This window comes from Chelonia mydas, chromosome 4, assembly GCF_015237465.2.
Source record: "Chelonia mydas isolate rCheMyd1 chromosome 4, rCheMyd1.pri.v2, whole genome shotgun sequence".
In the NCBI taxonomy this organism is placed as follows: Eukaryota; Metazoa; Chordata; order Testudines; family Cheloniidae; genus Chelonia; species Chelonia mydas.
Genome location: NC_057852.1, coordinates 40,044,716 through 40,065,815, shown reverse-complemented (window position 1 = coordinate 40,065,815; position 21,100 = coordinate 40,044,716). Strand labels below are relative to the sequence as shown.

At 43.3% G+C, this 21,100-nt stretch overlaps 1 protein-coding gene and 1 long non-coding RNA gene across 5 annotated transcripts in view; one reads left to right on the top strand and one right to left on the bottom strand.

Moving 5' to 3' along the window:
* The window catches only part of LOC114018736, a 109,048-nt gene that overhangs the window by 57,596 nt on the left and 30,352 nt on the right, over positions 1-21,100 (bottom strand). The window lies entirely within an intron of this gene.
* FABP2 (fatty acid binding protein 2) lies at positions 8,887-14,808 on the top strand. The gene is made up of 4 exons (XM_007056827.3): positions 8,887-9,061; positions 10,360-10,532; positions 12,209-12,316; positions 14,566-14,808. The coding sequence occupies exons 1-4, from the start codon at positions 8,995-8,997 to the stop codon at positions 14,614-14,616; spliced, it is 399 nt and encodes a 132-aa protein (XP_007056889.2). The 5' UTR covers positions 8,887-8,994; the 3' UTR covers positions 14,617-14,808.

Here is a 21,100-nt window from a genome sequence, read left to right as displayed (position 1 = left end):
AAGGGGAGAAGAAGAAGAATCACGAAGTTTCCCAAAACTAGAAATTTCCCACAAAGGTTTGCCTTTTCAGTTAGCAGACCCCTTTCACTTGAGCCCACAGTGATAGCATGTCCACCCCACACAAGGCCCAAAAGGGTTAAGGTGGCTTGGTGGGCCAGTTGACTGCCCAGGCTACACCTGAATGAAGCGCTAGGGAGCAGGAATTAATTAGAGAAAAGGCTCAGCTGGGCAGGAAAAGAAGTGGCCTGGATAAAGCCGAGGAGCTGGGAGCAGAAGGGGGTTGCTGGCAGGGGTGCAAGAACAGGGTGAGCCAGGGGACCATGGCCCCATTACTTTTTAAAGTGGGAGTGCTATGCCCTTCTACTTTTTACCAGCCTTAAGGGCAAGTGATGGGGAAGGGGGTGGAGAGGAGCAAATGGAGGGGGGCGGGGATCTTGAGGGTAAGAGGTGGCATGGGGACTGGGCCTCAGGGGAAGGGGCAGCCCAGGGGTGGGAGCTCAGAGAGAAGGGCTAGCATTGGGGGTGGGGCCATGGTTTGGATGCCAGTGCCCTCTCCCCCCCGCACACACTCTTTTAGGGAGCTTCTGCCTTTCTTGGCTGCTGGGAAACAGGCTGCAGTTACTCTGTGGGAAGAGGGAGTTGTGAGGCTGGAAAACCTGGGGTGGAGGGAGAGCCAGGAGGTAAGGAAAGAACTCAGGGAAAGGCAGTAAGGTCTAAGGGGGAAGACTTTGGCTATTGACTAGCGGGTCCCTGAGCCGGAACATGGACTAGAGGGTGTACCTGGGTTCCCCTGCCAGGCACTGGGGAAGTGGCACCAGCTGGGCAGTGAATGGGAAAACTGCCCGAGCTCATTATTAAGAGGGGACCTCAATACCCCAGAAGGGGGAAACATGCTGAGTGACCAGGCCAGAGGGCTGAGTCAGACAGAGAAACCAGGAGCTCCTGGAGCAAGAGAGGGGCTGCAGACCCAGAGAGCGAGAGGTGGAGAGATGGCATGCAACTGTGGGGAGGGGTGTTGACCTCATGAAGCTAATCCCCAGAACGGCCAGGAGGATACACCATCCTAGCACTGAGTAGCACATCCTGTCACAACATGGTGGAGAATGTAGGCACACGATTACCTCAATAAAAGAGGAGGGTGAAAGACTGCAGGTGATTACAACTAATAAAAGGGGAATGCAAGAGACTGTGGTGGACTGTGAAGGGCCACATATAAAGTGGTCATCCCTGATACATGGAGAAAGTGGAAGGCCACAACAGAAAAAAAGGTAATGAAATAATGGAGCTGCAGTATGTGGCAGAGTATTTCTGCAGAGGGTACTTATACAGAGATGAATGTGGGCCGATATGGGCCAGTATGGCATACCGGTAAGAAGTGGCCACCAGTACACAGCCCACGTTAAAGCGCTGCCACGGCAGCACTTTAACGTTGTTGCCCACCCCCCAGCCAGAGCTGCCAACTGGGGGGGAAGGGGCCGTTGCCCTGCAGCCCGGCGATTTAAAAGGGCAGCAGCCGGAGCCGTGGGCCCTTTAAATCACTGCTGGAGACCCAGGCAGTACAGGCCAGATAGCATGGGTAGGGCTGGCTGAGGGAGGCTGACTCCCAGCCCCGCCCCTTCTGCCTGAGACCCTGCCCCTTCTGGGGGCCTGGAGCCCCCAGTAAGCCTTTTATCTTACTATCTTATCATACTTATACCTTCCCAGGCTGGACCCCAGAGTTGCCACCCCTGCAGAAGGGAACCGACAAACGGGAGGGAAGGATCCAAGCCCTGCTGAGGCAGGTGCTGCGGAACCAACAGAAAAGATGGGAGTCAAGCCCTGTGATACCACTATCAGCTGCTCTGATTAGCTTCTCTTGGTCATTCCTGTCTAGCTCACCTACAGTATTGGAGGGAATAAATCACAACAGGTTGAGTAGATGGTCGCTAGAAGGATGTTCTCATTATCTCCACTCACCTGGGTTATGCTTCTTAACAAACCAAATTTGAAACAAATTGAAGTGGTTCTGGAAAAAAAGAACCCTATGAAAGCAGAAAATATCGTTTTTAGGAAACCAGATATAACTTATTAGCATTGATGCTGCCAATGGAAGTTGAAAAGTAAAAGCTTTCACATTTGCTATTTTGATACTATAAGTAGAGGGAAAACATTACTTTTTCCCTCTGAAGAGTACTTTTATAAGCCATGTGCAGGAATAATAGCCATGCAGAAGATAATTTACAGAATCGTTGTATAGGGTCACAGCCTGAAAACTACTGAAATTCTTCTCAACACAAGGGGAAAATATGTCCTATATTATTAATGTAAAAGACCTGTACATTCATCAAACATATCCTTCTTCTCAACCGAGAATTGTTCCTAATTCTTGCAATGCAAGTTTGCTCCTGCCCAGTCCAGTTAGGCCCAATTCTACAGTCCTTATGAAAGTGTACTGCTGATGGGGAGAAAAGAGGGAAGGGTGGCAGGGTGTTCAGTTTAGTCTGTTTTTTTTTTTTCAATGAACAGATTAGTTGGGTGTGTTCCTAACAGATATGAAAGAAAACAAGGCACTTTCTTTAAAAACCTCCATGTTACATATGGCTAATCTAACCACTATCTTGCTATCTAACGTGCTATCAGTAAAGTGCTCCCATGAAATCTCAGTCCTTAGGTGCAATATCAAGAGGTTATTATGGGTACTGGATGGATATTCCTCCTTTATCTATAACTAGTAATGTGCAACCTTGAATGTTTAGTTTAGTTTTAACTGTACGCCAACAAACTTCCAAGTACAATGCCCTATGGATGGAATATTTGGCTAGATTAAATTTTATAGGCATCTAATAAGAAATATAAGATGTGACTGTTATATATAGGTACAGAAGAGTATAGAATATCTGCTGGGAATGAACAGAGATATAATGTCCCAACAGGATGAGCTTAATTTACTTCATTGGGAGAATGTACATCGTAGGGCTGTAGGCTCATGCTACTATATAAAGTTGTACAGGAGAAACCTATTTAAGTCTGCTGAATTTGGGAGTCTTTGGGAGTCCCAGGGCTTCTAAGTTTTTGACATTTCTAATTTTTTTCAGAATTTTACTTTGAACCTTTGGAAACTAAACATTTTGAATTTTTTTTTTTCAAAATGAATTTTTTGGGGAATTTCCCTTTGTGGGAAATTTCTACTTTTTAGTTCCAAAATGGAACTTTTTTTTTTTTTTTTTTTTTTAAATTTCAGAATGCCCACAGAAGGGAAATGCTAAGTTTTGACCAGTCAGTCTTCTCCTTCCAAAGTGCTGATTAAGGTAGTGACAGTTTCTGGATGCTCTGGTGGGTCAAAGGGTTTTAATTTCAGAACTTATCCTCACTGTGTTCACAGTGACCAACTTCTGTGTCCACCTCTTAAATCTGTATGTGTGCTGTAAGAACACATCTCAGGAATTTTAATTTTGATTCATGAAGTAAGATGGTAGGTGGACAAGAAGCAACCTAGAGCCTTCCAGACAAAACATGGATACCAGGGGAACGGACTATTTGGGTAAGAATAGCCAAATCTCCCATAGAAATAAAGATTCAGTATAAATTCCTAGACTGAAATTAAAAGTGAGATTTTTCCAGAAGCACTTAAATGACTTACGTGTCCAACTCCCCTTGAACATCTACCTAAAAGGGAATAACATCCAGAAGAACCAGCCAGGTTAGCAGTAGAAGGAACCTTGTGTTTAATCCCCAAGCAAGTCCACAGCCATCAGTTTATCCAAGTAGCTCTAACAGTCATAGGTTCTTAGAATCCATTTGCTAGAAAAGTGGCATTGCAGACCTTGGTCTGACACCCTTAACTTTCTCTGTGTAGCTTGGGTTCTGCTATGGCGGCAAATTATAGGACTGACAAGGCAAGAAGGAGAGGGATGCTGCGTGCCCATCGGGGGATTAGCAGAATGACATCTCTTGTAAACACATGCATGTCCCCCTGATCTTTGGAATGTCATTCAATTTCCATAGTCAGCTTTAGGTGAGATGTTCTTGATTATCAGTGATGGCATGATTAAATGGCTGTGCTGGTTAATTATTTCTTTCCACCCACCTCAATTAAAGGTCAGTACCTGGCAATACAGATCAAACTTCAATGTTAAAATGTTGTGTAGTCTATTTTCTGCACTTTAAAACTGATACAGATTGGAGAGGAGGCCTCAACCGGAAGCCTCAAATTCAACCAGGTAGGACTGCATGCTATACAATGTCATGTCATGAGCAATGCTAAGGGACAGATTTTTCAATAGTATCCTCAAAAACTGAAGACACGGTTTTCAAATGCAAAACTGTGGTGTCAAAAATTGCACAGACAACCTCGTAGAGGAGGAAAAAGGCCTGAGAAACAAAAGCATGCACAACACCTCAGTCACGGGGAAAAAATGACTACAGGCGTAATTAGAAAGGCCAGGTCGAGGCCTCGTGTGGGATAAAACAAACAAACAAATGAAAAACAGAGTTTATTATAAGAGCCATGGCAGAAAAGATTTTAAGATGAATAAAGCTGGCATAATTTTTACCTGTGAGAAAATCAAGATCAGATTTTACTGTATGAATATTCTAAAACTGCACAGGTAAATTGTGAGGTGGAAAAGTACAGCATGTTCTATCATTAAAAGACCACTAGGCTTCAGAGGGACAATGAATGTCTGTGGCGACGTGTGTGGGGGCCCAGAAGGGTCCCATGCTCCTCCCCAAATGCTGGAGGGCAAGGGGCCAGCAACCACCACGGCCAGAGCCAGAAGGGAAGAGGCAGGGCCAGAGCTTGCCCGGTGCAGCGCAGCGGCTGCGTTCTCCTGGGCAGCCTCCAGCCACGCTGCCTGGGAGGGGATGCTGCCCGGTGCAGCGCAGCGGGACAGAGCCCCCCCACCCCGGCAGGTAACGTGGGATGGGGAAGGGCGGGGATGGGGAGAGCATGGGGCCCCGGGCTCAGGGCGGGTAGGAGTCACGTGGGGAGGTCACATGCCCCCCCTTTAGCTGGTGCCCCCTTTTGTGTCTCTCCCACATGTTGCTGAACATCAGGGGGGAAGGATAGCTCAGTGGTTTGAGCACTGGCCTGCTAAACCCAGGGTTGTGAGTTCAATCCTTGAGGGGGCCATTTAGGGATCTGGGGCAAAAATTGGGGATTGGTCCTGCTTTGAGCAGGGGGTTGGACTAGATGACCTCCTGAGGTCCCTTCCAACCCTGATATTCTATGATCACAAATACAGGTCCTATGGCAGATTTTCCCATTTATCTGCCAGATCTTCAGAGGCAGATTAAAGCAGCATTCTTGGGATTCAGATCCCCAGGAAGAGAGGTCAGCATGGAGAAATGAGATAGAGCCAAAGCAACAAATTGTAATGGAGAGTACAGAATACAGATGATAACTGCCCACGTGGCAAGTTGACTTGAGCTGGCTAGTCAGCTTGACCTGGGAGAAAGACCAAAGACCTATGAATGGAAGAAAGACAATAGCCCAACTGTGAGATGAGTGTGTGAAGAAAGATTTACCCAGGAGTGGGAGCTGTTGGGTGGAAGAGACTACACAAAAGTTCTGGGTGCACAGAAGTTTTGGTGAATCCAGGACTCCTTTTAATTAGCACCTGGAAGCCCCCTGAACACAGAAGTAATTTTCTTTAAATGTTTGGAAGAATTGTGGGATAGAGAAACCCTTCCTGGCCCAACACTACTCAGAGTCCTTTTGTCAGTAGGAATAGTTTAAGGTGATACTTTACAGAGTGAGCAGTGTTAATAATAATGAGGTAGGGCGGTCAAGCAGTAATAATGTATTTAAGCAAAAACTGAACAATGGCATGATCTTTATCATGTTCAGCTCAGTATTTCCAGAAACAGATTTTTTCCAGCGGCTACTTGAGAAAGAGGAGAAGTTTTGAAAGGGGATTGAGGCAAATTCAGTAGGGTAGCCCTCGAGCAATTCTGTCGAGTGCTCAGTGATCTGAGTTGAGCAGGCTTTTGCCAAAGTGAAATCCCGTTAGATGCAGCTCAAGTTACAGCCTCATGTGACATCAATATTTAGGTCCTCCAAAGACACCAGCAACTCCTTACAGCAAGAAAAGGAAAAGGGAGAACTTGACAGATACCTCTGATGTGAAAAAAAATAAGTATTATAAAACCTTTTAGAAGTGTAGGAGGCCATCTTTATCCAGCACAAAGGAGCACTAAAAGGCAAAACAGTTTTTTTTTGTTTTAGCTTCATAGTTCACTTCCCTGAGAGATTGGGACACTGTGAAATCAGTGGGTAGCTTTTCACAAACAAAGCAGGGTAAAGCCAAGAAGTAGGTTGCCTCTCTCAGCATGCTCCAAAGAAATGCGAATAGTATACCTATTTGCTGGACATTATATGCTTCCAAATAATGTAAATCAAAGGTCTCTTTCCACTGTTTCCATGGAACATTTTCAATTTTGCTAGTTGCTGACAACAGAGGAGCATAGGCAGCTAATTTTCTACAGCTGTAAAGTGTTAGGAGTGCTAGGTATTATGTTGGACTTGAATTTAAGGTTGCAGAAGCAGCATTGCAAAGGCTTTCTATTTTATTGGATTGAATAGGAAAAACACATTATTCAGAAGTTGCATGAGGCCAGTGGCAATAGATTCAGAGGTGGGCAAACTATGGCCCGCAGGCCACATCCGGCTCGCGGGACCCTCCTACCCAGCCCCTGAGCTCTTGGCCCTTGAGGCTAGTCCCTGGCCCCTCCCATGCTGTTCCCCCTCCCCCGCAGCCTCAGTGCGCTGCGCTGCCAGCGCAATGCTCTGTGCGGCCCAGCAGCATAGTTGCAGAGCCGCGGCCTGACCCAGTGCTCTGGGCGGTGCAGCTGTAGCACCGGCAGCCACCAGTGCTCCAGGCAGCGTGATAAGGGGGCGGGGGGTGGTGATGAATAGAGGGCAGGGGAGTTCGGGGGCTGTGGTCAGGAGTCAGGGGTGTGGATAGGTGTCAGGGCGGTCAGAGGGCGGGGAACGGGGAGGTTGGATGGGGCAGGGGTTCCGGGGGGGAGCAGTCAGGAATGGGGGGGGTTGGATGGGGTGGCAGGGGGCAGTCGGGGTGGGAGGTGGGTGGTCAGGGGACAGAGAGCAGGGGGTGGTGGATGGGGCAGGAGTCCTGGGGGGCTGTCAGGGGACAGAGGATGGGAGGTTGGATGGGGCAGGAGTCCCAGGGGAGCCGTCAAGGGGCGAGAAGCAGGGGGGTCAGATAGGAGGCGGGGGCTGGGTCACGCCTGGCTGTTTGCGGAGACACAGCCTCCCCTAACTGGCCCTCCATACAAATCTGGAAATCCGATTCAGCCCTCAGGCCAAAAAGTTTGCCCGCTCCTGCAATAGACTCACCACTGTAAAAACCATGAAGAAAATAAAGTTAATAATTTATTAACCATCAGTAAACTGCTATGAACTATAATCGGACACAAAGCATCTATAAACTTAACCTATAGTATCTGACATATACGGAGACTGATAATTTTGGAGATCAAAGGCAAATTCCAGTGTAATAAAAAAGAGAATTACTATATCTGCTTGCAAAAGAAGAGTAATTCATCACTGAGGGCCTGATTATGCCTTGTAGACACAGCACACAGTAAGTCTCTAACCCCAGTGCTCCAGGCAGCACAACAGAGCCAACATGGGGAAAAGTGATCTCTATCTGCTAAGGCCCAGTAGATTACTTCCCTCCCCACCACCACCACCACCCACCCCCAGCACCCAAGCAAACAGGATGGGCAGGGAAGGAACTGTCACTCTCTAAGTCACACTTCCTTTCCAGGGTTGCACACTGCACCTTACTCAGGGCAAGACGCAGTTTTAATTTTGCCCTTAATGCAAAAGGGATGCAGTGCTCAGTGCTGGAAATGATGTTTAATGTCTGATATTTTAACCATCAAAACGATCTTTTATTTTTCTACCAAAAAAAAAATTGCCTGCTTTTTTTGAGTGTGCAAAGTTTGCTTTTTGCAAATTTGTTTGGAACTTTTCCATAAGCGCTATGTAATGTTAACCTGCATTTAGACATTACTATAGAGACTTAAATGTTGTTGTTAAGGCAGCTCCCCCCCCCCCTTATATATATATATATATATATATATATATATATATATATATATATATATATATATAGGACTATGCAATTTTGCTCCATACTCTGCATTTCTTTACTCAGAGTGTTTCACATTTTATTTTTTAGGGTAGAAGAAGGGGCATGTTAGTTGTGCTACTTTATTTTGCTTCTCTGGTACGTTAGCTGAATAAATACACTGAAACTGGCTGGAGTGAAAAGCCATTCTACATTATCTGGCATAACAATCTAAAGAATTATCTTAATTGATTTTGAAGTTACACTTTTAATGAAAACTTACCTTCTGTCTTGCAATCTGCAAAGGTAGAGGAGCTCGAACTATTGCAATGACATCTGGCACTGTTATAATTCTATGTGTAGAGAGCAATCAATCACGCAGTGTATCAGCCAAAGCCCAATCTAGCAAGTCCTGGAGCTACCACTCAGCCAGCTGGCACTATTCACCTGAGCAGTAGAGTAACTTCAGTGAATTAAGAAAAGGAGTACTTGTGGCACCTTAGAGACTAATGAAGTGAGCTGTAGCTCACGAAAGCTTATGCTCAAATAAACTGGTTAGTCTCTCAGGTGCCACAAGTACTCCTTTTCTTTTTGTGAATACAGACTAACACGGCTGTTACTCTGAAACCTTCAGTGAATTACTACTTTTCACCACCATGTGTAACATGAACACAGTAACTATTATATCTTTTAAGACAGAGCATTCAAGTATTTCATAGTTTGACAAGGTGGGGCGAAAAGACAGGTCACTTGAATATCCGGTCACTTGATCTTGAAGAGGTCACATGATGAGCTGAGCTTTAGCCAGCCACATCATCCTGCAAAGATAAGACAGATCATAAATTCCCTTTTTAAAGCTGAGCTGCATCTCAGGTTGACTAGAAGCTGTCTCAAAGAAGCTCCTGCTTCAGTCAGAAAAATGGCATTTGATGGCAACTGGAAGGTAGACAGAAGTGAAAACTATGACAAGTTCATGGAGCAGATGGGTAAGCTTTTACTTTTCCAGTTCCTCATTATTGTCTAAGAGCAATCACTGAATGCTAGTGCTGTCCTTGGTTCTCCTCGTTAACTGCCTCTCTGCTGACCTCTCCACCTGCTGACTACTTCATATTTTCTTCCAGAATAATCTTTTTTTTCCCCACTGTAGAAAGAGACAGCATCAAGATATTGGGGCAGATTCTGATCTCTGGAGTAACTCTCTTAATGCCAGTGGAACTACTCCTGATTTACGCTGGCATAACTGAGAAAAATTTTCCCACTTCACTGAAGTTTTTTTCTTTTTTCTTATGGAAAAGTCCTATAGAATTTAAAAGAATGATAATCTTTGTGTATAATTCTATAGCATGAATATGATTTTCCATTACATTTGATAAGGTGGGTTTAAAAATACATAGAAAGATCATTCTCTCTTAATATACAGGTTTTAGACTTATTTCTAGAGAACCTATTTATTTCCTATAGACTGCATTTGGTTCCGTCCCTATTAAATTCTATAGCACTTTTCCATAAAGTTCAGAAAGAGAGCAAGGTAGATTACTGCAGAAATATTAATTGAAATGTAAAGTTCTGCAGGCAACATGCCGACTGGTACAGAGGTGTAATTTAGGTGTCTAAAACTGGGGATCCCATTTTAGAAGCTGCTTTTGAGAATGTCCCCTATTATGGCTGATGGGCTTCAATGTCTGGAAGGGTGAAGAGGAATTTTCATGTGCAGTTTTAGAAACAGGGAAGACAATATACAGCTAAGCAATCATTTATGTCTTGTGATATTTAATTAATTTCTGATTAGTTTAATTGCTCGGGGTGGGGGGAAGGGGAGATTGGGAATTTTCCTGCTTTTTCGGCCACAGGACTAAATCATCAATGGGGAAAATGAGTTTGAAATGAGTTTGGTTCAGTCAAAGTGCACCCACAAACACAAGGCGCCATATTGAAAGATTAGGCACCTGGAAATAAAACAGAAAAAGAAAAATAGAGATTAAGTTCTGCATGCATGACGAGTCCAACAAAGGAGCTGATTTGCCACTGCCTTGTACCCTGTGTAGTCATTTAAACCTCTGCAAAGTGGGTGGGAAATGCAATCATTCCCTTGGCAGTGTCTTGCACCAACTTTGCACAGGTGAAAATGGCTATACAAAGTGAAAGATGAAGGTGAAGAACCTGGACCAAAGAGCTCCAGTAAGGCCCATAGTTTATTAAATTCACTCGCCCAAAAAAGGTCATTGGAAAATATACAAACCTGATGCTGCAATTTAAGTTGCTTGATGTCCAATTGTTTTTCTAGGTATTAATATAATGAAGAGAAAGCTAGGAGCCCATGACAACTTGAAAATCACTATTAAGCAGGACGAAAACAAATTCACTATCAAGGAATCAAGTACTTTTCGAACCATAGAAATAATATTCATGCTGGGAGTCCATTTTGAATACACCCTGGCTGATGGAACTGAGCTCAGTGTAAGAAATCCACTTTTATATGATAAGCCTGTATTTAATAAAGTTATTGCTGGGATGTTTTATTCATCTTTCTGATTTTATTTTAAATTTTACTCTGTCTAGGAATGTGAACCCATGTAGCAGAGAGCAGAATCTGTCTTTTTAAGCATAAGGCCAGAGCAATGAAACATTTATTCACTTGCTTTATATAAAAATCAAATCCCTTACAATGAACAAGGATATCAATGTGGTGTGAGCTAACAGGAGTGTATTACACTTGCCCTTTAGCAGTTGCACTGGTTTCATGTTTGCCTGAGCAATGTCCAAGTGTTGACATTACTGTAGGAAATTCCATGTGACATCGGACTGGCTACCTGAGAGACAATCTTCTGCCACATGAACTACAGTGGCAGCTGAAATCAGTTAGAGGGATTGACTAAAAAGGACCTAGGAGAAATGCTGGTACCATTGAAGTCAAGGAGAGTTTTGTCATTGACTCTAAGCCAGAATTTCACCCCCTAACTTTGAACATGATAGGTTTGTAGGCAGAGCCTTTTTACAGGGCCCCTAATTCTGCAATTCATTGCCTGAGCTGGTCTGGTGAAGCAAGGGTCTTTTGGCTCTTTGAGTGCAATGAAACACCCACTGTCTCTCTCAGACATTTGTCTGAGAAGTAGGGAGGGTCAGAGTCCGTAGTAGGGTGTGATAGCGAATGAAATGGGATTGGTTATTTGTGAGGGACTATTCTTTCTATGTCAGAGAAAGCGGCAGATTAATGTATTCATTTAATTATGCGTATGGACCCTGAGGTCTGTGGGAAGGAGAATTGTAGTCACCCAATACATATTATAATATTTATTATTATTATTTGTATTACTGTAGCAGCTAGGAGCATTAGTCCTGGACCAGGGCCCCATTGTGCGAGCGGCTATACGAACACAGAACAAAAAGATGTTCCCTACCCCAAGAGGCTTACATTCTAACTATAATACAAGAGACAACAGATGGATACAGAGAGGTGGGGGAATACAAGAAAACAATGAGACAATACTGGTCTGCATGATAGGCAGTGGTCTGAGCACACGAGCAGCCTGACCGTTGTCAAGCTTTATCTATGCATCATGGTAAAACAATTCTGAGTAGGGATTTGAAAGTGGATAACGAAGCAGCTTTGTAGTGGTTTATGGGGCGCAAGTCCCAAGCATGTAGGATAGCATGGGGGAAAGCATGCAAGTGTTTGTCTGGAAATTTAACAAGTGGGCAGTGGAGGCTGGCATCATGGGCTGATCAGAGGTGAGCACAGACCGCTCAATGGTGAATACAAGATGATATATAGGGTGGGCATTGACTGTGAAGGGCCTTGAAAGTGAAGATAAGCAGCTATATTTGATATAAAGGAGAAGGGGGAGTCAGTGGAGGGATGCAAAGATGGGTTACATGGTCAAAGTGACAAACTAAAAGAATGCTTATATATATATGTGTGTGTGTATGTGTTTAAAAACTTTATATATATAATCAAAACTAGAAGTGCTTTGGTTGTTGTGGAGGGGGTAAAACTCCTTTACTGTACCGGCCATTTTGCGAAAACCTGATATTCATTGCTTTACCACTTTGGTGCTTTTTTAACAGCCAAAGAATACATATACAAGATCAACATTGTCATGAATTCCTTGGATTTTTTTATTTTTACACTGTAGGGTACTTGGAATCTGGAAGGAAATAAGCTTGTGGGAAAATTCAACCGGAAAGATAATGGGAAAGAGCTCAAAGCATTCAGAGAACTGCTAGGAGATGAATTAATTCAGGTGAGTTAAGTCAATTTTTTTCCTTTATGCACAGCATCAAACTGTAAAGATCTGAGCCCTCTCTTAAAGCTGCATGAAACTGGGAAGTATCATTAATTTATTTTTTTAAAATCCTATTTTTTATTAAAAATTTGAAATTTTGAAATTCAAAACATCATTGAATTTCAAATATTGAACTTTTTTGACTTACTCTAATCTTTCTATTTTCCTACCCACTTGCATTCATTTCAATTATCTGAGTGCAGCCTGAGCTAACTCTAAAGGAGCCCAATGCTGAGTCCATGCTTATTCTGACCAAAGGCCATTCTCACAATAGGATCTGAGTTCCTCACAGCTGGTAATGAATATGTCTTCTCAAGCCCTTGTGAGGTAGAAAAGGCATATTATCCACATATTTTAGAGATGGGGAGTTGAGGCACAGTCATATTAAATGACATTCCAAATCACACAAGATGTCTATGGCAGAGCTGCACATTGAAATCTGGTATCTTGAGATCCACTCCTGTGTCATAACCACAAAACTTCCATCCTCCCTTAATGATCCAGCCTTAATCTTCACGCCTGGATTAAGGGCTTGTCCACACTTGAAATGCTACAGGGGCACACCTGCAGTGCAGAAGCTGTGCCACTATAATGCGTCAGTGTAGACGCTACCTACCCCAGCAGGATGGGCATGGGTAGTGAGTTATATGGGCCTGTGGTGCCCCTGCTCCAACAAATTCAGAGCCTGGGGGCCTGGCTCCACCAATGTTTGAGGCCAGGTCTCTCCCCCGGCTCCACCTGCTGCCCCAGCGCACCTCCCCTTGAGCATCTCCCGGCCCCACCTGCTGCCCCTGTGCACCTCCCCTGGAGCATCCCTGCCTGCACCCTGGGCAGCTGCCCTGCTGCTCCGCACTGTGCTCCCTTGCCAGCCACTGCTGGCTACAAAAGGGAGTGGCACCGGCAGCAGGCTGAGGCAGCAGCTGCAGAGGGAGGAGGTGCACATGTGATGGGAGCCCTCCCCGCCCCCTTGGCACCCACCACAGGGGAGGCAAGGGGGCTTCCTGGACCTGAGAGGGGCCCAGCCCCTAGGAGCATGTGCAGTGCTGGTGTCGGGTGAGTGTGCTGCCTGGGGGGAGAGGGCTGGGAGGCCTGTGGAGTCCACCTCTCTGGCCCCAGCCCCGGGGCAGGCTGCCTGCGCCCCAAACTCCTCATCCCCAGCCCTGCCCCACCCCAGAACCTGCACCCTGAGTGAGAGCCCTCACCTGCCCCTGCACTCCAGCCCTGAGCCCCCTCCTGCACCGTGAACCTTTCATCCCCAGCCCCACCCCGCAGCCCTCATCCCTGCACCCCAACCCTCTGCCCTAGGCCTGAGCCCCTCCCACACCCCAAACCCCAGAGCCCTCACCCCCAGCCAGAGCTCTCATCCCCCCACATCCCAACCCTCTGGCCTAGCCCTGAGCCTCCTCCCACACCCCAAACCCCAGAGCCCTCACCCCTAGCCAGAGCCCTAATCCCCCCGCACCCCAACCCTCTGCCCTAGCCCTAAGCCCCTCCCACACCCCAAACCCCAGAGCCCTCATCCCCCCCACATCCCAACCCTCTGCCCTAGCCCTGAGCCCTCTCTCACATCCCCCAGCTCTCATCCCCCCACCCTCTCACACATTGTGCAATATAGGGAAACTGTTAAACTCTTACTGTTTCCAGTACATTTTAACATTATTTTAAAAAATATGTATCAGCTTACAAGGCAGGTGTGCGTCGGGGGGACTTGGACCCGTTCGGGCACCACCAAAAAGTATACAAACCTGCTGCCCCTGAGGAGGGGTTCTCCTGTCAGTGTAGGTAACTTACCTCTCTGAGAGGCAGTAGCTACGTTGATGGAAGAATTCTTCTGTCAATCTAGCACTGTCTATGCTGAGAGTTAAATTAGCTTACCTATGTTGCTCAAAGCTGTGGATCTTTCACACCCCTGAGCAACATAGCTGGGGTAAGCTAATTTCTTAGTGTAGACCAGGCCTAATTAAGGGAGTGCGGGTCTAGGTCTGAAGATTTTAAAAATCCACAGTCCTGACCTATAGTCTTTCTCTTTGATTTTGATGGAACTACTCACATGAGTGAGGGTTACTGATGTAGTGGTTACTGGACTGAGCCCTTAGGCTGTAAACCTGTGATGGACAATAAACACTCTCTTGATGGGAACTGTAAAATAAATCTCAATGGAAACAGTAAGTGATGAAAGTCTTTTCCTCTTCATTAATCTCTTTCAGACTTACATATATGAAGGAGTTGAAGCCAAGAGAATCTTTAAAAGGGTTTAAATCTCAAGCCCAGAAAGAAATCTGATGCGAGAAGAATCATGTTGTATGTGGCAACTGTTTCCCTTGCCCAACAAGCACCAAGTTACTGATTGATTAGTCTTGATTTAAACACAGGCCAACATTTTGCACTTCCAGTCTGCCAATATTACATATTTGTATTACATATCAATAACTGTTTTGATATATGGCATTGTTAAGGGCTGTAGAAACTATTTACATTTTGTAAATGAAAATAAATATTGTTTCTGCACTGATTTTTCAAGTGGCAATTTGCTTTTATCACCATAAAAGGTGTTTGTTGTTGTAATGTTTCTTCATGTATTGTATATTGAATCACATTGGTTGTATAATTTTAAACAAACAAAAAACAAATAATCTCCCCTGCAAAAAAACAAATCCCCAAGATCCTGCAGCCCTTCCACATAACTCCTGGAAGTTTGTGTGTCTGTAGCTGTAAAGATTGTGACTCTGATAATATAGTTCATTTCCAAGAAAGATCAATCCAACTCCTGCTGATGTCAATGGGAGTTGGATCAGGCCCTTACTGTACATTTACTTGTTTGTTTTTTTCAGTGAAGTCATGCAATAACAAAGGACCTCTAGGACAGCAAATCCAATAATCAATTTTAAATTAATAGAGATATATGTGGCCCATGCCCTTATCTAATTTCTTTTCTAATATTTTTACTGTAACATTTTGGAGCAGGTTGTAGATACCAGAGCTGTAATCCAATCTAACTACCTATTATTTGATGTAATCTGTGTATGGGCCAATTCGGAAGAAATTTGGCCTTCTGTGTTTTTCCTTCTATATTCTCTAGCTCACTAGCCTTTTCCATATAATTTTTTCCAATGGGATTGTCATGAAACTTTGCTAAATAAGATAAGAGAGTACAACCAAAGTCTCTTTCCAACACAGCACAGGAAATGGAGATATATTCAGTGATATTAACAAACTCAGAGAACAGGTACGTAAGATACCCATGGGAAGAAAAGATAAGGGAAAAAGTAGTTCAGGAGAGGTGGCAGTTTCTCAAAGAGACAATATTAAAGCCACAACAGCAAACTATCTTGTTGCAAAAGAAAAATAGGAAGACTTGTGAGAGCTGGTTAGTGACCTGAAAAACCAAAAAAGAATGCTACAAAAAATGGAAACATGGATGAATTGCTAAGGATACGTAGAAAAGAGTAGCATACAAATGTAGGGACAAAATCAGAAAAGTTAAGGCACAAAATGAGCTACACCTTGGGACATAAGAGGCAATAAGAAGCGAATCTATAAATGCATTGAGGCCTCACCTGGAGTAGTGAATCCAGATAAAGAAAGAGAGAGGCCAGAGGGGTGCAACAAAAATGATAAAAGGTTTTAAAAATCTGACCTGCAAAGAAAGGTTAAAAAAACTGGACATGTTAATTTAGTTTTAGGAAAAGAAGACCGAGAGGGGACCTGATGGTTTTCAAATATGGTAAAGGTGGTTATAAAGAGAATGGAGATCAATTATTCCCTGTGTCCACCGAAGCTAGGATAAGAAGTAATGAGGCTTAATCTGCAGCAAGAGAGATTTAGGTTAGATATTTGGAAAAACTTTCTAACAATAAGGCTTGTTAAGCATTGGAATAGACTTCCAAGAGAGGTTGTGGAATTCCCATCATTGGAGGTTTTTAAGAATGGGCTAGACAAATACCTGCCAGGCTGGTCTAAATTTGCTTGGTCCTGCCTCAGCACAGGGGGCTGGACTAGATGACCTCTCAAGGTCCCTTCCAACCCTACACTTCTATGATTCTATTACATGCATTCCAGATACTGCAGTAGCAAGTATGGAGGAGGTGGCCAAATAGCCCATTTTTCAAAAGAGATTCATATTTAGTGGTCCTGATATTTGGAAACACCTGCACCTGAATATGATTATTATTTGAACTGACTTTCCACCTCCCCACTGCAGGACTGGACTCCATTTCTTTACCTTATATAGACTTCTGAAGAAAAGGGGTGGAGGTCAGACACAATGGTCCCCTCTGCAAGACCTAGAGGTTACCTCTATGTCCTGCTGCAAAAGAACTCAGTGAAAGGGAGGCTGTCCCCATTCAGGAAACGCTGGAACCTAATGTCTGGGGAGAGCAGCCATACCAGACTGGCTCCCCAAAGAATCAGGACAGGGGAAACATGTCCACTGGTTGATCCTAGAGAAGTTTATAGGAAAAGGTTGTGTCCTGGCACAAGTCAACTTTTCCTTCTCTTGGGCTGTTAAGGAATCACATATCCAAACAGCCCTAGAAAACTGATGCACCAGAAAACATCTTCCTTACCCTCCAACAGCCATAAGGAATTAGATCTGACTGAAGACAACCTTTGTTTTCCTCTGCCTGAGGCCAGTGGAGGGGAGAGTTGGGATATGTCCTCTCCTCCAGCAGGACGTGGAGGAAAGGGATTGAGGTTTCTGCTGGCCAGGCTGTAAAGCTAGCTGTACAGCTTAACTCTTCTAGCTCAGGTCTGTCAGCACTTCCGGCAGCCGCAGATGTGGGATGGCTGGTTAAATGCTCAAAGAACATGAATATGGATAAATAGGGCAACTATTTGTGATGTTTATAGATTCTTAGATTTTAGGGCCAGAAGAGAACACTATAATCATGCAGTCTGGCCTCCGGTATAGCACAGGCCATAGCATTTAACCTAGTAATTCCTGCCGTGGAGAAATTATTCTTCCCCACTATTTAAGTAAACACTATCAAGCACAGTAACTTGTGGTTGAGATAGAGCACTGCCTTCAGAAAGACATCTAAAATCAACACAAAGGTTCCAAGTAGTTATGAATTTACCATAGCCTTTGATAAGCAGTTCCAATGGTGTCCTCTATTGTTAAAAAGTTGCATCTAACTTCCAATTTGATTTTTTCTAATTGCAGCTTCCATCCATTGGATCTTGTTATGCCTCTGTTTGGTATATTAAAAGCCCCCTAGTGGCAGATGTCTATCTTTTCCCTGTGTAGGTGTTTATATATCATGATCAAGACCCCTCTTAACTTTTTCTCTTTAACAACACATGTATTGAAGGCAATCTCTCATTTTTAGGCAGGTTTTTCCGATCTCAAATAATTCTTGTAGCTCTTCTCTGAATCCTCTCTAATTTTTCTACATCTTAAAGTGTTGACAGCCAAACTGGACTTGGTATTCCAGTATTTCAGTCTAATCAATGCAATATAAAAATGCAAATGTAAGTAAAAGAATTCCCTAATTCTGTTTGATATTCCCCTGTTTATACATTTAAAGATTGCATTAGTCTTTCTCAACACAACATTACATCAAGAGTTCAAGTTCAAAATTACATACAAAATTACTGAATATAGTTAAGACCCAGACAGACTGTGAATAGCTACAAAAGGATCTCTCAAAACTGGGTGACTGGGCAACAAAATGGCAGATGAAATTTAATGTTAATAAATGCAAAGTAATGCACATTGGAAAGCATAATCCCAACTATACATACAAAATGATGGGGTCTAAATTAGCCGTTACCACTCAAGAAAGAGATCTTGGAGTCATTGTGGATAGTTCTCTGAAAACGTCCACTCAATGTGCAGCAGCAGTCAAAAAAGGGACAGAATGCTGGGAATAGTTAAGAAAGGGATAGATAATAGTAAAGAAAATATCATGTTGCCTCTGTATAAATCCATGGTATGCCCACATCTTGAATACTGTGTGCAGATGTGGTCGCCCCATCTCAAAAAAGATACACTGGAATTGGAAAAGGTTCAGAAAAGGGCAACAAAAATGATTAGGGGTATGGAACGGCTTCTGTATGAGGAGAGATTAATAAGACTGGGACTTTTCAGCTTGGAAAAGAGATGCCTAAGGGGAGATATGATTGAGGTCTATTAAATCATGACTGGTGTAGAGAAAGTAGATAAGGAAGTGTTGTTTACTACTTCTCATAACACAAGAACTAGGAGTCATGAAATGAAATTAATAGGCAGCAGGTTTAAAACAAATAAAAGGAAGTATTTCTTCACATAATGCACAGTTAATGTGTGGAACTCCTTGCCAGAGGATGTTGTGAAGTCCAAGACCATAACAGGTTTCAAAAAACAACTAGATAAATTCATGGAGGATAGGTCCATCAATGGCTATTAGCCAGGTTGGGCAGGGATGGTGTCCCTAGCCTCTGTTTGCCAGAAGCTGGGAATGAGTGACAGGGTATGGATCACTTGATGATTACCTGTTTTGTTCATTCTCTCTGGAGCACCTGGCACTGGCCACTGTCAGAAGACAGGATACTGGGCTAGATGGACCTTGGTCTGACCCAGTGGGGCCATTCTTATGTTCAGCTGGTCATCTACAAGGATCCCTAAACGCTTTTCACAGTCACTTCTTTGCAGGATTAAGTCACCCATCTCATAACTCACCACTCATTGTTCCTATTCATATGAGCTTGCCTTTGTATTAAAACACACTTATCTGGTTTGTTCCCAGTTTATTAAAGATCAAGATTTCTCTGTGTCAGTGACCTGTCTTCAACATTACCTCCCGCCTCACCAATCTTTGTGTCATGCAAACTTTATCAATAATGATTTCATGAATTTTTTCCTAGATCACTGATAAAAATATAGAATTTGATTCATCCATCTCTTTAAAAAGAGCTAAAAGGTGAATTCACACTAAACTGGTCCTGGATCCACAAACCTTTACCACTTACCATGGTAGCCACCCATGTGTGCTACCCATCCTTGAGTTGCTTGCCTCCTAGCCATTCCAACCCTGCCCCACTTCCCCTGGTTCACATCATTTCCTTAGGGTTCTGGTGAACACCTTGGACTCTAGATGCATCTAATCCCTGGATATTGTACATGCAGCAGATGGCTAGCCAGCACTCTGCCATGTATTATACTGCTTGCAGCTTCTAATCTCTAGGATCCTCCAAATCCCAAGGCTCCTTCTTGAATCTTTTCCAGAAAGGATACATTTAAATAACCTATGGTGATATTAATGGCTTTTGGAGCAGCTATTACACAGTAATTATTCTGGCTATTTCTTTCTTAATCTTCCTGGACTTTCTTCCTTCTGGGCATTTAAAAATTTTTCATTAGGTGAATTTTTTGGCAGTTTCTGTAACTTCACCGACCAGAGCTATTATTTTCCACAGAGTCTAAGAGCTCCATCTACTGGTTAGATGCTATCATGAAACACTTTTAAAAACAAAAGGAGTACTTGTGGCACCTTAGAGACTAACCAATTTATTTGAGCATAAGCTTTCGTGAGCTACAGCTCACTTCATTGGATGCATCCTTTTCTTTTTGCGAATACAGACTAACACGGCTGTTACTCTGAAACTTTTAAAAACAGTAATAGCCTGATTCACCAACTAATATTCCAGTTGAATGTGCCATAAAGAATAGGACACCAATCCTACATTAAGGATTAACTAAATTTGTTTTCAAAAAATTACATATATAATTTATTTTAATATACTTATGTATATCAATTTATTTTATCATACAAATATATATATATGTAGCAGGGCAGCCTGCCCCTTTAAGGGCCTGTGGAACCAGTGAACAGCAAGCCTTGGCCTAAGGAGAGCCTGTGATGTTGCACCGCGTAAGGCTTTATGGAAATATACTTATGAATGTATATATGACATAACTAAAATATGTTTTATGCTACATATGTCACGTAATATATCTCTGTAAAGGTTATGATCTATTGAATCTATTCATCCTATTTGTATGCATGTATCATTTTTGTATTTGAAGTTATGAATATTGACTGTGTACTTGCTTGATTTTTAAGTAGCCTTAGTAAAGCATTTGGACAGCTTCTTGAGAAAGGAAGGTGCAAATTAAGTGCCCAATCAAGAAACACTTAACAAACAATGGCTCTTGGAAGGCTCCAATCCACATAAGAAGTCTTCCCAGGCACATTCAAGATAGCATGTGGGTAATGGCTGCTGCCTGTAAAAACTGAGTCATGCATGGACATGTGACTTGCCCATGTGATTCCAAAACTCTATTTAAACCCCTGGGAGACCACTCTATTTTGTCTTCAGCTGGCTCAGGAGATAGCCTCTCCACCCCAAAGGATACCCGAAAGAAACTGGAACAAAGGACTGTAACCACAGGGGGTGTGAATGATTCCTGGACCCAGACTAGAAGGAGATTAGTCTGTATAAGGAAGCTTACTGGAACTCTTCTGAGGGTAAGGTTTTATCTGTATTCGGTTTTCTTACTGTATTAGGCATAGACTTGCGTGTTCTATTTTATTTTGCTTGGTAATTCACTTTGTTCTGTTACTATTTGGAACCATTAAATCCTATTATTTTTAAATAAATAAGTAAATATTTAAATAATAAGTAAAAAGTGATTTTATTAAATAAACCCAGAGTATGTATTAATACCGGGGGGGGGAGACAGCTGTGCATATCTCTCTATCAGTGTTATAAGGGTGAACAATTTGAGTTTACCCTGTATAAGCTTTATACAGGGTAAAATGG